The following is a 15499-nucleotide window of genomic DNA, read 5'->3' as shown; positions in this document are numbered from 1 at the left end:
AGCCTGTTTGTCGCTCACAGGGCCCGATGCTACGGGGCCGGTGCAGCTCCCAGTGCTCCCGCCACTGCCCCACGAGGCCTCTACGGGGAACTCCCTAGACCAAGAGCGGCCGGAATTAGGGGAGTCGCGTTTGCCCCAAATAGCTGCTTTGTGTCCTGCGTGTGCACCCCCTTTCCCGGGTCCCTTTGCTCTCCGCAAGGTCAGCAGGCAGGCATTCGGAGGGCAGTGCTTTATTCTAGGCGGGTCGTGACGGGGAGATCTGGACACGCGGCCTTCACTTCCCCCCTCGGCCCCCCTCCCGGTGACAGGCGCTCACGAGGCTCGGGAGGGCCACCAGGGCACGGCTGTGCTTGCTCCGGGTCATGCTGGGCAGGTGGCAGCCTCCACCCTGTGGACCAGGGAGGACAAGACGGGAAGCAAAGGTCACAGAGAAACTAGGGAAGGACCAGAACTAAGGGGAACGGGGGGATTCTCTTCCCTGGTAACTCGAGCAGGCCTCAGGCCCGTTCCCAGCAGAGGCGCCGCTGGCCGCTGCCCCGCTGCCCCGCTGCTCCGAGGTGGGGGGACGGGCTCCTGGCGTCGTCCCCAGTGTCACCTCCAGCATAACGTACTTCTCCTGGGGAGGATGAGGGGGAGGCGGCGGCAGGGGGTTTAGAGGTCGCAGCCACAGGAGAGCAGCCGAGGGCGGGCAGGACCCCCCGAGTGGGCGTCGCGCGGGTCCATGCTCCCCGCACCCGGGGCCGCCGGGCAAGCGCTCGGGCTCCTCTCCGCACAGTCACCTCCAGGCCCTGCAGCTCAGCAGGCCCCATGCGGCGCCCTGGGCGGGCAGCCTTCAGGTCCTGAGCACCAGGAGCCCCCCAAAGGCCGAGGCCGCGGGGCTCCTGCTCCTCAGCGACCCCCGGGTCAGCTCGAACCACACCCTCTCGCCGCGCTGCAGCTCAGCCAGCGCGAAGGCCGTCGCCGTGCCAGCTGCCCTGCCGTCCTCCGGGGAGCCCACAGGGGTCTGGCGGCGGCCCCCAAACACCAGCTGCCCGCTGCCCGGCCCGGGGCCGAACTCCACGCTCACGGCGAACAGGTAGACACCGCGCTCGGGGGCCAGGAAGTAGCCGTGATCCGGGAAGTAGCTGCCGCCCACGTTGACGTGTGTGGTGTTGAACTTGACGGTCTGCGGGGCCGCGGTGCCTCCTGAGCAGCTGGCGTAGAAGGCCGCGGGGGAGCCTGGAACGCAGGGTGCCGCTCAGTGCCCGCCTCCCCACCTGCACATCGCACCCCCATGCCTGCCCATCCCCTGCCAGCAGGGGCACCGGACACCCTGGCTGACGGCCCATGCCCCAGTGGCACCCTCGGGCCGCAGAGCCCCCGCCAGGCCAGCAAGACGGGAACACCAGCGCCTGGTCTCTGCCCCCTGAGCACCCCCTTCCCCTCCTGACGCCCCGAGAGCCAGGCCTCCCTCCTCTGGGGAAACCGGGGCCGCGGGCGCTCGACGGCTGCCTGAAGCTGCACGGCTTTGCCAGGGCGAGACGGCCGGCCCCCCACGCTGGGGCACCCACCCGGAGCCTGGGCTGAGGGACCCAGACGGGCCCAGAGGGCGAGCCTGCGCCCCCAAGCACGCAGGCCATCACCGGGACCTCGTGGGGCGAGTGTTCGTTGAGCCACAGCCTCCCGGCTGCCTGGGCCGACGGGGGGCAGGACAGGGCCACGGGAGGGGAAGTGCCGTACCCCGGGCTCTGGCCATGACCCTGGCCTTGGCACCGATGAGCCACGTCCCCTGGGCACTCCCCCCGCTGTCTGTCCGTCTCCTCGCTGAGACCAAACTCCGAGTGCCCAAGGGGATGAAGCCAAGCTCTGCCATGGGAGGGCCCCGCCAAGTGTGTAGAGACCTGGCCCCCCACAGCCCCAGTGCCTGGCTCCCAGCCCAGCAGCAGGCCCGTGGTGGGGACCGCGCGCCTCATCCTGGAAGGCTCCGGAGCGGGCAGGGGGCAGCCCTGCAGCACCCCAACAGGAGCTGGGCGCTCGCCCGGCCACAGGGACCCCACAGGGCCCCCGCCCGAGCCCTCCACAGCCGCCTGCAGGCAGCAGGAAACTGAGGCCGGCAGGTGCACTGGCCGCGAGGGGCTGTGCGCTGTCCACAGGGCAGGCGACCTTGGGACGGGCCCCGCAGCCAGGCCGCTACTTCCCACACACCGGGCTACCCGCAGTGTAGACAGCCCGAAGGCGGCCCTGTCCCCAGTCCTGTGTCCGGAGGAGGAGTGGCCACAGCCCCGGGGCCAGCCTCCCTGGGCAGGGGACGGTCACCTGTGTCTAGGGTCCCCTTCCCAAGGCCACACGCAGGAATGGGGGGGCCAGGAAGGGGGGCAGCACGCACATCAGCCTCCGAGCTGGCGACCCAGGCCCTGGGGCCCTGCAGGGACCAGTCGTCAAGGGCCTGTCGCACAGGAAGGGCCAGCACCCTAGAGACCGCCGGGCAGGGTGCAGGGCTCCCTGTGCCACCTACGGCCGTGTGACCAGGCCCTGGGCCCTGACCGTTAGCGACTCCATATGGCCACGCACGGGGACCCGGCGGGGCAGCGGGAAGCGCCAACCACAGGGCCACAAGGCCTCCCAGCCCCTCCTAGGGGGCTGCCGCGGCAGGTGACCCCAGCCCCTGTGCATGTGTCTGTAGGGGAGCAGGTTAGAGACTGCGGGGCATGGCGGGGAGGCGGGAGGATCTGAGGCCGGGCCTGGGGCTACCCCAGCTCCAATGACGGTTGGCCAGCAGTGTGGACACGAGCCTCAAACATTTAGTGGGGGCCCCCGCGGGCTCCCCAGCCTCCGCCCCGCGACCTCTGCCTCCTGCCCGTGAGGCAGCATGAGAGGCCCCGGCCTGAGCAAACGGGTCAGGGCCAAGCTGGCCCTCAGTGCTCCTGGGGCGCAGCCTCCCCAACCTCTCCCACGCAGGCAGCCCTGTGCCCTGACGCCCCGGCCTCCCCAACACCCTGGCCTCCCGGCCTCCTTGGTCCCCCCAGCCTCCCTGATGCCCTGGCCTCGGGCACTCACTTGCCTCCCTGCCTCCCTGGCCTCCCTGATGCCCCAGCCTCCCCAGCCTCTCCAAGGCCCCAGCCTTGGGCACTTACCTGCCTCCCCAGCCTCCCGGCCTCCCTGGTCCCCTGGTCCCCCGGGTTCCCCCCCGTCCCCCTGGTCCCCCAGCATCCCCGACCCCTGGCCTCAGGCACTCACCTGCCTCCTTGGCCTCCCGGCCTCCCTGGTTCCCCGGGTCCCCCCGGCCTCCCCGATGCTCCAACTTTGTGCACTCATATGCCTTCCCGGTCCCCCCAGCCCCCCTGGTCCCCCCAGTCCCCCGGGTCCCCCTGGCCTCCCCGACGCCCCGACCTCGTGCACTCACCTGCCTGCCCCAGCACCGGCCCTCTGGCGGGCTCGTCTGTCCCGGGCTCCACTTGCTTCCTGTCCCTCCTGCGGGTGCTGTCCAGCCCTTTCTGCCTCTTCCCCTTCCGGCTCAGCATGGCCTGCAGCTGCCCCAGGTCCAGGCTGACGTTGGCCGCCAGGAGCCCTTGGAAGTTGCCAAAGAGGCCGTGGAAGAGGCGCTGGTGCCGCTGCAGGTCACTCCCGGTGGCGGCCAGCGCCTGGCCCAGGCCGTCAACGGTGGCACGGAGGCTGGTGTTTCCGGCGGGCCCGCAGCAGCCGGCCACGCGGCCCAGGTCGGCGTCCAGGCGCTGCAGCTCTCGCGCCAGCCCCGCCGCCCCAACGGCCTCCAGCGCATCCACCCGCGCGGCCAGGGCGCCCCAGGCCAGCGCCTGCTCCTGCAGCCCGGCGGCGGCGTCGCGCAGGGCGGCCACGATATGCTCGTAGCGCAGGGGCAGCGCAGCCGGGTCCTCGGCCAGCCGCTCGGCCATGTCGTCCCCCAGGAGCGCGGCCAGCGCGGCCTCATGGCGCAGCGCGTCGTCCAGCAGGGCCGCGAAGTGGCTGCGCAGCCGGCCCAGCTCCTGCCGCGCCTCAGCCTGCGCCTCCTGCAGCGCCCGCACCTCGCCGTCCAGGGCCCGCAGCGCGCTCCGCAGCCGCGCCCCATCTGCCCGCGCTCGCTCACCCTCCTCCTGCTGCACGGCCACCGCGCGGGCCAGCGCCGCCACCGAGCTGCTCAGGGCCCGCAGCTCCGAGCCGTCGGGCTGGGGCCGCTCGCCCAGGTCGTCGGGGATGCCGTCCAGGCCCGTGGGGAGCTCCTGGCAGGTGCAGTCCTTGGCATACCTGGCGAGGTCGGCGTGGCCGCCCTGCAGCTGCTGGACGGTGAGGTTGAGCTCCAGCAGCTGCCGTTCCACCTCCTCCCTGTTCTCCTCCAGGATCAGCGACTTCTCCATGAGGGCGATGCGCAGCTCACGCAGCGCCGTGTGGTTCACCTGCAGCTCCCCGAGCCGCCGCTCCACCCTGCTGATCTGCTCGAAGGTCTCGTCGGACTCGGAGTACAGCTCCTTGATCTCGTCGGCATGCTGTGCCAGGGTGGCCCCCATGTCCGCCAGGGTGGCCTGCAGCTCTGCATCCCTGCGGCCAGCCGCCGCGTGCAGCGCCGACACGTTCCTCTGCAGCTGGCCCAGCCTGGCCTGCAGGCTCTCGGGCTCGGGCCTGGCCGCTGCCCCCATGGGCTCCTGGGCCCTGAGGGCCCTCTTGACCTTGGCGTCCACATCTGCCTGGACCTCGGAGAGCGACTGCTGCAGGGAGAGCTGCTGGGCGTGCATCCGCTCCTCCACGTCCTGCCGCAGCTGCGCCACCCTCTGCGCATTCTCCTGGACCTTGCTCTCAAATTTTGCGCCGAGCTCCTGGAAGTCAGCCCTAGCCACCGCGCTCTCCCGGACTCCCCTAATGGCCTGTCGGTTGGCCTCCACGTCCAGGGACAGGTTTCTCAGGGCTTGGGAGAGGCCGTGCAGGCTCTGGTTGAGGCTCCTCCAGGTGGGGCTGAAATGCATCTGCAGGAAGGTGTCCAGGTGCAGCGGCAGCACCTGCTCCAAGGATGTGCCGGGAACCTCTGCAACAGAGACCCGCTCTTACCCATGCTGCCCTCCCCCAGCAGGGACCAGGGTGCGTCCTCTGAGATCCGGGCCCTCTGGCCTCCCTCCTCTCTTGCCCTCGGGCCTCACCGGGCTCCGTCTGATTCGCCTCCATCGCGGCGGCTGTGAGGTTGCTTTCCAGGGCCTTCCACAGGCCTGGGAGGCCGTCTGCCACCTGGTGAAGGTCATTCTGGAGGTCCTCCAGCAGGCGCCCCTGCCGCCCCAGGACGTGGCTCAGCTCTGCAGCCCGCTGGCCTGGAGACATGGAGACAAGCGTCCAGGCCTGCCTCCCCGGGCCTGGCCAGACCACGGGGTACACAGAAGGAAAGTTCCAGGTTCAGACGGAAATCTCCGGGGGGGCGGTAGGGGAATGGTGATGTCCTCTGAGCAGGAGCTCAGCAGCTCAGCTCCAGAGGGGGGAATGCCCACCCACGAGCCCTCACCGTCACCCTCACCCAGGACCCGCAGCAGACATGACTAATTGATCTCGGCACACTTTGCTCCTTGGCTGTGTGGACGCGGCCTCTCTGCGCCACTCGGGCAGCCCTTGCCAAGAGATAGGCGTTCACCGCATGACGAGACTCGCTCACCATCCCAGACGTGGCCCAGCCTGGAGAGGCCTCACGAGTGGTGCCTCTGGGTGGTTCTGTGCGGACTCTACACCAAGGGTGGCATGACTTCCTGGTCCTGGGAGGGCGCGTGTGGGAAAGCATCCTGCAGGCCATGGGATCTCGCACTGTTCAAGGGCCAAGGAAGATGCCAGAGGAAACTGTCCTTCCCAGGACAGGGAGTCAGGGAAGGGGGTGCATGTGCTTAGGCAGTGGGTGGCAACCGAGGCCCCTGTAACTCTGGCCTGCTCGGTGTGGGGGCAAGCTGCCCCAGAGCCACAGAAGGGCCTCTGCCGCTCGGGGCACAGAGACTTCCCGAGCTGGCCCTGCCCTAGCCCAGGAGAAAGGGCCTGGGAGCGCTTCTCCGCGCCTGCCTACCCCTCCTGCACCTTCTAGGCAAGCAGCATACCAGGTTCCAAGGCGACGGGCCCGTCCCAAGGCTCCTGCAGGCCGTCACCTGGGTCCTCGGGCTCAGGGGTGGCCGTGGGATCTGCAGACGGGAGGCGGCCGACGGTGAGCCCACAGGTCAGAGCACCCACCGGACTTGGGTGGGGAGCCCCGGGGAGCCCTACCATGGTGCTGGCAGTCAGGGCCCGCAAAGCCAGGGCAGCACTTCCAGGCCACGGAAGCCAGCACCTTCTGCTTGACCTGGTACACCGGCTTGTGGGCCACGCGATACCTGGGGAGAAACGGCCAGCTCGGTGACGCCAGGGCAGCCAGCGGGGACGCGAGAGGGTGGCCCGCCCTGCCCCATCCGGCCCCCACTCACATGACTCGGACTCTCTGGCAGTCCGGAGCCCCCTGCGGGCATGGCTGCTGCGAGTGGACGAGGAATTTCTCTGTTTTGCAAGCGGCTACAAAGGTCACCAGCCTGGACTCCTGGTAAGGGCACCAGTTACTGGAAGACAAGCCAGGAGAGAGGCCTCCTGAGCACCCCAGCCCCCCCCTCCCCCGCCCTGCGATCTGGCCTGGAGGTCAGCAGTGGTGCCAGCCCCACCCCTGCCTCCCCGCCCACCCACACCCGATGCCTGGGATTCCAGAACCCATTAGCCTGAGAAGAGAGCACTCTTGCATTATTCATCCCTCCTTCCACTCAGGACAAAAGCTCCAGGAAACTCACCCTGCAGGAGCATCTGACCACGGCCCCTGAACCAGCGGCCAACCCAGAGAGGCTTGAGAGCACCCCCAAAATCACACAGCAGAATTACCCATGGGGCCAGGATGTGCTCTCGGGGGTTTCTCTTGGGGCCAGGGAGGCAGCACAGTGCTGCTGGGGCTGGAAAGAGGCCTGAGTTCAAATCCTTGCTGCCCAGTCCATGTGAGCTGGAGCGAGGCACTTAGGACTTTCCCCCTCGCCCATGTCTCGGATGGAGGCGCTGCTCCGCTCCTCCAAGCGTGCAGGTGAGGACCCGGGGCCTGGCTCCTGACAACACTGCTGCCCCGTCACTGCCACCTCTTTCCTGACTGCAGACCGGGCTGTGGGGAGGGCGCCTGCACCCTGGCCATTCCCCGTGTCATGGAAACGGACTTGCAAAGAGTCATGGAAGTGGACAGCTGAGAGTAGTCCCCACTCCAGGAAGTTCTGCAGGGCTGGAGGTCGCGTGCAGCCTCTTGGTCTCTGCCCTTCACCCCTTCACCAGGCTCCTTCGCCTGGTAATCAGCTCCCAGGGCTCTCCGGGGTTGCAAGAGGCAACGACCCGCATCGCTCAGCTCATGGCCACTGAGCTGAGCAGCACCCAGTGCCAATACAGACACACAGACCTTCCCTGCAGGGTCCCAAGGGGAAGCAGGCAATCGCAGGTGGCGTGGAAGCTGCTAGGACCCAGGGAGCCATCCGGGAGGTGGTAACCAAGAACCAGGAGCTGTGACAGGCGTACCGCCTGCAGTGCAGGGGTTGGGCAGGCAAGGGGCCCAGAGATGCTGAGAGGCCAGGCCGTGGGGTCCTTGAGTGCCCGCTGGGGACCCGGCACGTGTCCTAGAGCACGGAAAGCTATGAAGGGGTCTGAGCAGGGAAGTGCTGTGAAAAAGCCACCCTGGCTCCTGGGGACAGAACAGACAGGAAGGGGCGAGCTATAGGCGGCTGTGTCAGGGATGTAGGTGGGAGATGTTGGCAGGTCCCATGGGTGACAGCGGCGGACGCAGAGAGAAGGGGCACACTTGTCAGATATCAGGAGGCAGTGTCGGGGGCCTTGCAGGTGGAGCGGCACGGCTCTCGGGCTGGGGGTGTATTCTCTGGGGCCGGCCTCCGACCTGGGGCCACCGGGTGCCACCGCACAGGGATTCTACGGGGGTGGAGCGGGGAAGGAGTGAGGGGGACCGAGTGACGGCACCCGTTACGAGGCCTGGGCCCCCAGCCTGAGTTCCCACTCGGTTCTCAAAGCCTGGCAGCCAGCCTTCCCCCCCTGGCAGCAGACTGAAAAAGCATGTTAGGAAAATGACCCCACTCAAGAGGACGGACCGAAAACACGACAACATCAGGGGCTCCCCGTGCAATGGCCCAGCAGGGCATAGTGTGACGAAGGAGGTCAGGAAGCCGCATCCGCACGCCCAGGTCCAACCAGCTTCGTAGTCTGCTCTCAAGGGGGCAGACATCTGAGACGACTCCTGAGAAAGATCTCCGTACAAAAGGGGGGAGGTTGGAAAAAGCAACTGGGGGGAAGAATGAACTTGGAAAAAGCCAGCACTGCGCAGAGAAATCCCCCAAATGTGTACTGATAGCCCCAGATCGATAAAGGAAATGACTGCATCCAAGAAACAAGAATAGGAAGCTACTGGGGCACCCAGGGGCTCCATGGTGGAGCGTCTGCCGTCGGCCCAGGGCATGACCCTGGGGTCCCGGGATCGAGTCCCACGTCGGACTGCCTGCGTGGAGCCTGCTTCTCCCTCCTCCTGTGTCTCTGCCTCTGTCTCTGGGTCTCTCATGAATAAATAAATAAAATGCTTTTAAAAATCTGAAAGGGGAGTGCGCTGAGGAGGAGCTGCCACCCGCCCCGGAGCAGCCCCGGGCCCGCCCACCCACGTCCAGATTTTTAAAAAATCCAACGTCTAATGGTTATGAAGACCACGTGGCCAAACCCCACGGGGATGATATCGGGAGAACGAATTTAACCGTCAACTACTGCCCTCGAGGCGTGACCCAGGATGAAGCACGGAGTCTGTTCAGCAGCATTGGTGACATGACCCTGCAGAACCCACTCGGGGTAAGGCAGAGGGCACAGCCAGGCCACCGCGCCATGAGCCACGTGACCGAAGGGGCCGAGAGCAACCACACGCGAATGGCCTGCGGCTCCAGCCGAAAGCCATCAAGGTGTCGTCCGTACCCCAAGCTCAGAAGTCATCAAAGACGCCAACCTGCGCAGCGGTGGGCTCCCGCAGACCGTGACCCGGACGGGGAGGGCGTGCTCTCTCATTTCGGGGGAGCCACCAACTCCCGGGGCCTTGCGGATCAGACCACAGGTTTGTCCAGAGGGGTTGCGTTTATCCGGTTCGACACACGGTTGGAGGCGGAAGGGGCAATTACCAGTCTCAATGGTCATAAACTCCCAGGTTCCTCTGAGCCCACTACAGTGAGGTTTGGGCCAACCCCAATGGGAACCAACCCGTGGCGCTGCTCTCCCAGCGGTACTGCTCGCCCGCCAGGCGGTTCGGAGGCCCGGTTCGCCGCCAGGTGCAGAGATTCAGGTTCTCCCCTGTGGGTGTAGATCACGAGTGGGCTTTCTGGTGTCAGTGTCCCAGGCGATGCGTCTTCAGGCTGGTGCATCTTCATTTACAACCTCGGGCGGGATGCTGATGAGGGGATCCTCTGGCAGATTTTGGCCCCTTTGGGGCGGTCACCAATGTGAAAGTGATTCGCGACTTCAACACCAACAAGCACAAAGGCTTTGGCTTTGTGACCATGACAAACCATGAAGAAGCTGCCATGGCCATAGCAAGTCTGAACAGCTCCCACCTGGGAGACAAAATCCTATAGCTTTCCTGCAAAACCAACAAGTCCCACAATAACTTGCTCATGCTTTTTTTTTTTTTTTGTATGGAATAGATAATTAAGAGTGAAGAAGTTGAAACTTTTTTGTTAGTGTGCAACTCATTTTGCACCAATTTTCACAAGTGTTTATCTTAGTTTAAATGAGAAGTGAAAAGGTTTTTATACTCGGGGATGCAACCGACATGTTCAAATGTTTGAAATCCCACCATGTTAAACCAATGTAAGTTTCTTACGTTATTTCCTTTAAAATATATATTAAACAGAAATCTAAGTAGACCGCATTGACTAACCAGTCCCTCGGGACGGTGGTGAACCTGAAGCATGCTTTAACTTCTAAGACTAACACTCGTTTCATTTGGTGTTTCCACACACTGGATAAAAAACACAAAAAAAAACAAACAACAACAAAAAAAAAAACAACAAAAAAGGCATGACCTTTTAGTTTTAGTTTTCAAACGAAAGATGTTAGATGCTGAGTGTGCGTTTTCTCAACCGCTTCAACATTTTAAGCGATTTCAGCTTTGGTTGACAGGAAATTGCTTTCCCAAGCAGGTGCCATTGCCACCTCCTGCTCACTCAGCCCCGGGGCTCTGCAGGGGTCCTGGCAGTGGCAGAAGGCCGTCCAACGGGGGGCTGCCACCAGGGAGGGGGGCTGTATGCCAGGCCCTCCAGAGAAGGGCACGCACGGGTTTCATAAGCTCAGGCGCCAGTGGGAACGGACCAAAGAGTTTCAGGGAAACTCCAGTATATTCCAGAGTCAGATCTAACTCCAGGGCATGCCTGAAGACATGCTGCTTCTCTGACATCCCGGATTTCTGTGCACACGTTGCATGCACGGTGCCCCGCACACCAGGTGCTGGTGTTCCCAACCATTTCTCCACTTTCCAAGAGCAGTTCACATAGCTCGAATGCCTAAGATTGCTCTATATTTTAAGAATACAGAAACAGGGCAGCCCAGGTAGCTCAGCGGTTTAGCGCCGCCTTCAGCCCAGGGCCTGATCCTGGGGACCCGGGATCGAGTCCCACGTCGGGCTCCCTGCAGGAAGCCTGCTTCTCCCTCTGCCTGTGTCTCTGCCTCTCTGTGTGTGTGTCTCTCATTAATCAATAAATAAAATATTTTAAAAAAAACACAGAAACATTAGAGCATTGTATTTCTTACATCCCTTCTCGTGAGCGCTAGACTTGTTTCCATTTTAGTCAGATTTTGTTTTGAAACTTTGCTTTCATTTGAACACTCAGCAGAAAAGTACTCACTTCTTGCCAGTTATCTATTAACAAAAAAAAAAAATTTTTTTGATTTGTAGTTTTAAAGATTAACCCTCCCAAGTTCTCTGCATAACTGCCTTGACATTTTGGGTTGTTCTGTTAATTTTCTTTTGCTTTTTTGTGTTTTTTGTTTGTTTTTACTTTTGCATTTAAGACCATTAAAGTTTATTTTGTTCTGCTCTGAAAAAAATAATAAAAAAAAGATAAAAATAAAAATCTGAAAGGAAAATATCTCCAATTTAGAATCCTATACCCAGCCTAACTATCAAAGTCAAGGGAGCAGAATAAACACATTTTCAACCGATCGGGTCTCACAACACCGCCCACCCCAGGGCCCTTCGTCATCAGGGAGCTACTAGAGCAGTGCTTTGGAATCTTGCCGTCAGATCTTCGCGTCAAAGCCACCGTGTGGCACTTCATAAAGAAGAGTCTCTGGGCTGCAGTAGGTCAGTGGGGCAAGTGTCTGGGGCTGGAGCTGGGCCTCAGCGTTCTCAAGCGGCCTGAGAGTTCCAAGTCAGAGCCCAGGAGGTGCTCCACTTTGCCAGAGGTGCCCCAGCTGCACAAGCCAGAGCACCCAGACAGAGGAAAGCAGGGTGTCAGGAGACAGGAGCTCCAGCAGGGAATAGAGGGGAAGGGAGTCCCCAGGAAGATGGCACAGGGAGCGCCCCGTGCAGCCACGGGCAGGCGGTGTAGGCCAGTGTCCAGACCGGAGCACAGCTAGGGCTCCGAGAGCCACGCCACCGAGAGACCCTGGCGGTCAAGCACCTGACACGGACGAAGGGGGAGAGCAGGTGTGGACAACGAATGGGCCAAGAATTTGGGGCTGTGTAGTGACAGAGACACTAAGCCAAAGAAACAAAAACCAATGGAGGTAGTTGTTTATTCCAGGGAAGACAGAAGGTAGGAAGCTGCGGGGGTGCTGGGAGGACTCGCGGGGTGTTTCTTCTCAAGTCTCCACTTGGAGGAGCGAACAGTCACGTAGATGTAGATACTCAAAATGACAGTATGGGAGGAGGAGGGGCAGGTGGTGCGTGTGTGCATGCACTTACGCACATGCACGTGTCCTTGCATACCTACGTGTGCACAATGGGGTTTGGGTGTGGGATGGGAATGAAAGCTGAATCATGGGGGCTGCTACTTCCCAAGAAGCAGCAATCTAAACACGACAGTTAGAGACGCAGGTCAACGGCAAAGGATTCACCTGGGGAGCCAAAGGTCCTGCCTCTGGGGACCCGTGAGGACAGGGGCTTCTGACTGTGTCAACTTAGCCCCTAGCCACAGCTGACCCTGACCCTGATGTCAGCGCAGTTCTTCCATAAAGGGGCAGAGAGCAAACACCTCACACGAGGCTGACTGTATAACCTGCAGCGCCCAGCGCCAGGCGAGACTGTGGACAACAGGTGTCAAACCCAGTGGGGGGCCCTTCCGTGGGTGCCCTCTGCAGCCGCTCGGGTCACATGCCCATGGAACCCGCCGGACTTCAGGCAAAGAATGTTTACTCAGCACGTCAGGAGCTGGACCCACAGCTTCGGGGCCACAGGCGGGGCGGCCCCCTGCACAGGCCAGTCCAGGACCCAAAACTCCCGCCCAGGTGCCGGGGACGTGCGGGGCCGGGGCCGGGGCCAGTGGTTCTGGGGGAGTGTGCGACCTGTGCGTAGGGGCCGCAGGCCAAGGATGGTAGCAGCCGGCCCCCCGCAGTCCGAAGGCCAGGATGCCTGCTGAGAAATACCCGCGGGCAACCAGGCCACGTTCTGGGCTCCCCCTCCCGGGGCGCAGGTTGCAGGAGGCCCTGCCGGACCGTGGGTGCGTGCCAGCCTGCCCTGGGGGGGGCGCTGGGACTTTCCACCCCAGGCTCCTGGGACCGGAGGCGGTGCCGCCCACCCTTCCTGCCCAGGAACTTTCTCTCCTGACCTGCCCAAACCTCGAGCTCCAACTGTCGACCCGCCCGCGCTCCCCCTCCCTTGGCAGCCCGTCCCCTTGGCACCATGCAGGCTGCTGGCCCATGGGCCCTGGGAACATTCCTGACCTTTGCTTTGGTTTCCTCTGGCTCCTGGCAGCTTCGCGATGGCCCCAGAGCCTGAGCCCCATTGTTCTCAGTGCACTCCCCCCCCACCCTCCCACCCCCGTGTGCCCTCATTTTCTGGGGCCCCCTGCAGCCCCCCCAGGCTGCGCCCCATCAGGAGAGCATCTGCCGGAGCCCTTCCTGTCCCCCTTCCTGGACCCAGGGTGGCCTTGAGCAAGGCCGCCCCACCCCCCAGGATATGTGAGATGATTCCCACTTCCGGCCTCCATGGGGGCAGAGGGAGGGGACGGAGGCCAGGGGGAGCGAGCTCCAGCTCCAGGGAAAGTGTCGTGGGTGGACGTGCAGGTGCCACCGTCTGGGGGGGCGGTGGACGCCGAGCGCCCACACAGCACAGCCCTGGTCACAGCACTTCACCGGCTCTGTCTGTGGGTTGGGAAGGGGCTGGGGCAGGGGCCTGCGGCCCTCCATGGGCCGGGATCCCATGGGGGTGCCTGGCCCTGCTTCCCGGTGGCCCCGGGCAGGAGCTGCAGCCCTGGAGGTGGCTGTGGCCTGCGCTCCAGTGCCACCCCTGCCTCCGGCCTGACGCCTCCGGGCCCGAGTTCTCAGCCGCAGAGCATCGCAGGTGCTGCCTGCGTGGGGCCAGACGGATGCCGGCCATCAGGGCCCTGCCCTGCGCTACCCCCACCTGGGTGTGGGCCCCGCTCGGACCTCCCCAAGAGCTGGTGGCCCGGGGTGGCGTCCCCATCCCTCTGAGCCTCACGGCCCGTGGAGAGGGCAGCGCAGCCCCGAGCACCTGGAGGGGAGCACCCTGCCCTGGGCTTGCTGGGCCCCCACGCAGGCACTGACGGGCCCCCATCCTAACTGCTGCCCGGTCCCACTCCCACCGGAACCACAGAGCATCGCAAGAGTCCAGATGCACCCGGCGCCGGGGGCCCGGGCTGTGGGAAGCACACAGCTACGTCCCGCCCCCACCCTGCGGCCCGGCACCCCGCACCCGGCACCCAGCACCCACTTGTTCCCTTTGAACCTGTCCTTGCAAATAGTGTGACCTGGGCCCGTGTCCAGGGCCCCCAGTGCGTACGAGGAACAGGTGGGGGGAACGCGGAGGCCTGGTCCCTGACAACCTCCCCACGGCCCTGGGACAGGAGGAGGCCGAAGGCCCTTCCGCCTCTCCCTTCACAGAGGAAGCAATCGGTGGGAAGCTGAGCAGCATTTCCTTCCTTTCACGCCAGCCCCTCGGCCCCTGGGAGCGGCCGTCCTGGCCCGCGCCCTCCTCGCACCCCGTCCCGCAGTGCCCACGAGGGCTGGGGGGTCGGAGCCCAGTCGGAGGAGACAGGGCTGGGGGGACTGGGCTTGGCGGCCTGAGAGCAGACCTGAGTCACCTGTGTCCCCAGCCCACCGGCCACCTGCCCCCGTCCCCAACCCATCCCACTCCCCACCCCCGCCCTGCACTGAGCCGGTGTGACCCTGAGCGGGCCTGACGGACACTGGGTGGGGGGTAGGTCACGCCGCTCACTCCAGATCCGTATGAACGCCAGGAGCCATGGGGGTGGCTCTGTGTGCCCTCGGCTGTGTGAGGGGGCAGCTGCTGAGCCTCGGGCTCCTCCGCCACGCGGGCTGTCGGGAGCGTCGCCAACATTGGGAAGGGGACAGCTGAGATGGGCCCGGGGAGGGACCTCCAGCTCCGGCCCTGGGCCCAGACTGGGGGTCCGGTTCTGACGCCACCGCCCGTGTCCAGCGGGGCCCCGGAGGGGTGCTCCCTGGCTGCCGCGGGCCCCCTGGGCTCGGACCGGAGCAGGGCGCCCTGCGTGCTGGCCGCCTACCCCAGGGCCAGCCTGAGGACCAGCACCGGCCCCCCTCAGGCGAGAGTCCAGGCCCAGGGGCGTCCGTCTTCTGTGACTTGGGCCAGGTCAGCCTCACGTAGGCTCCACTGTCAGTTCACCTGCTCCCAAGAACTGCAGCCACTGCTGGGCCGGCGGGAAACTTCCGAAAGGACTGCCCCTATCGCCCCTCTCATGCTAAGGGGTCGATGGCAAGAAATGCTCCTGCCAAGCCCCGGGTCTCCCGCCTGCCACGGGCCAGGCCCGGAGCGTCCTGCGGCGCCCGGTCCGGGCTGGGGGGGAGGGGCTCCCGAGGGAGCCTGGCATGTGGTCCTGTTGAGCCTCACTGGCGGCCCAGCAGGTGAGGACGTGGGAGGATGCTGTGGATGGGCGACCAGGGTCCCAGGAGACCCTGTCCGGCGGGGCTGGGACTCGGCTCCCGCACGTGACCGCCCCGAGGTCAGGTGGCCCTTACCGTCTGCCAGGGTCCCCGCCGGGGTCCTCAGCCTCTGCCGTCCAGGCCCCAGGCGGCCGAGGGCTGGGCGGATCTGAGCCCCGGCTCCCTGCGGCCTGCGCCGAGGCCCCCAGCAGCCCCCAGCCCAGGGGCCCCCCGAGGCCGAGCAGCAGCGTCAGGATCATCCGGGCGGCGGCAGTTGCACCAACTGCTGCTGACGGTGACGTCGTCTTCGACTTAAGTCTCAGAAGGAAAAGAAAGCAGAGAGACAACAAAGAGAGGAAGTGGCCTGGGCCGGCCCACCAGGCGA

General features: G+C 64.5%; 1 protein-coding gene and 1 pseudogene across 2 annotated transcripts; one reads left to right on the top strand and one right to left on the bottom strand.

Moving 5' to 3' along the window:
- Positions 1–214: 214 nt before the first annotated feature.
- Positions 215–15447, bottom strand: MMRN2 (multimerin 2). 2 transcript variants are annotated; one of them, XM_041747173.1, is made up of 7 exons: positions 15211–15447; positions 6411–6539; positions 6214–6320; positions 6051–6131; positions 5124–5330; positions 3383–5011; positions 215–1218 (listed from the first exon to the last, which is right to left on the bottom strand). In XM_041747173.1, exons 1-7 carry the CDS (start codon positions 15372–15374, stop codon positions 833–835), a joined length of 2703 nt encoding a protein of 900 aa, XP_041603107.1. In that variant the 5' UTR covers positions 15375–15447; the 3' UTR covers positions 215–832. The 2 variants fall into 2 exon arrangements, with proteins under 2 accessions (XP_041603107.1, XP_041603108.1); XM_041747174.1 differs by having other exon boundaries at positions 5124–5288; positions 15211–15446.
- On the top strand, positions 8587–15204 carry LOC121486310 (annotated as a pseudogene).
- Positions 15448–15499: the final 52 nt, after the last annotated feature.

This window comes from Vulpes lagopus, chromosome 3, assembly GCF_018345385.1.
Source record: "Vulpes lagopus strain Blue_001 chromosome 3, ASM1834538v1, whole genome shotgun sequence".
NCBI lineage: Eukaryota > Metazoa > Chordata > Mammalia > Carnivora > Canidae > Vulpes > Vulpes lagopus.
Note: the sequence above shows the minus strand (reverse complement) of the source record. Positions and strands in the feature narration are given on the sequence as shown.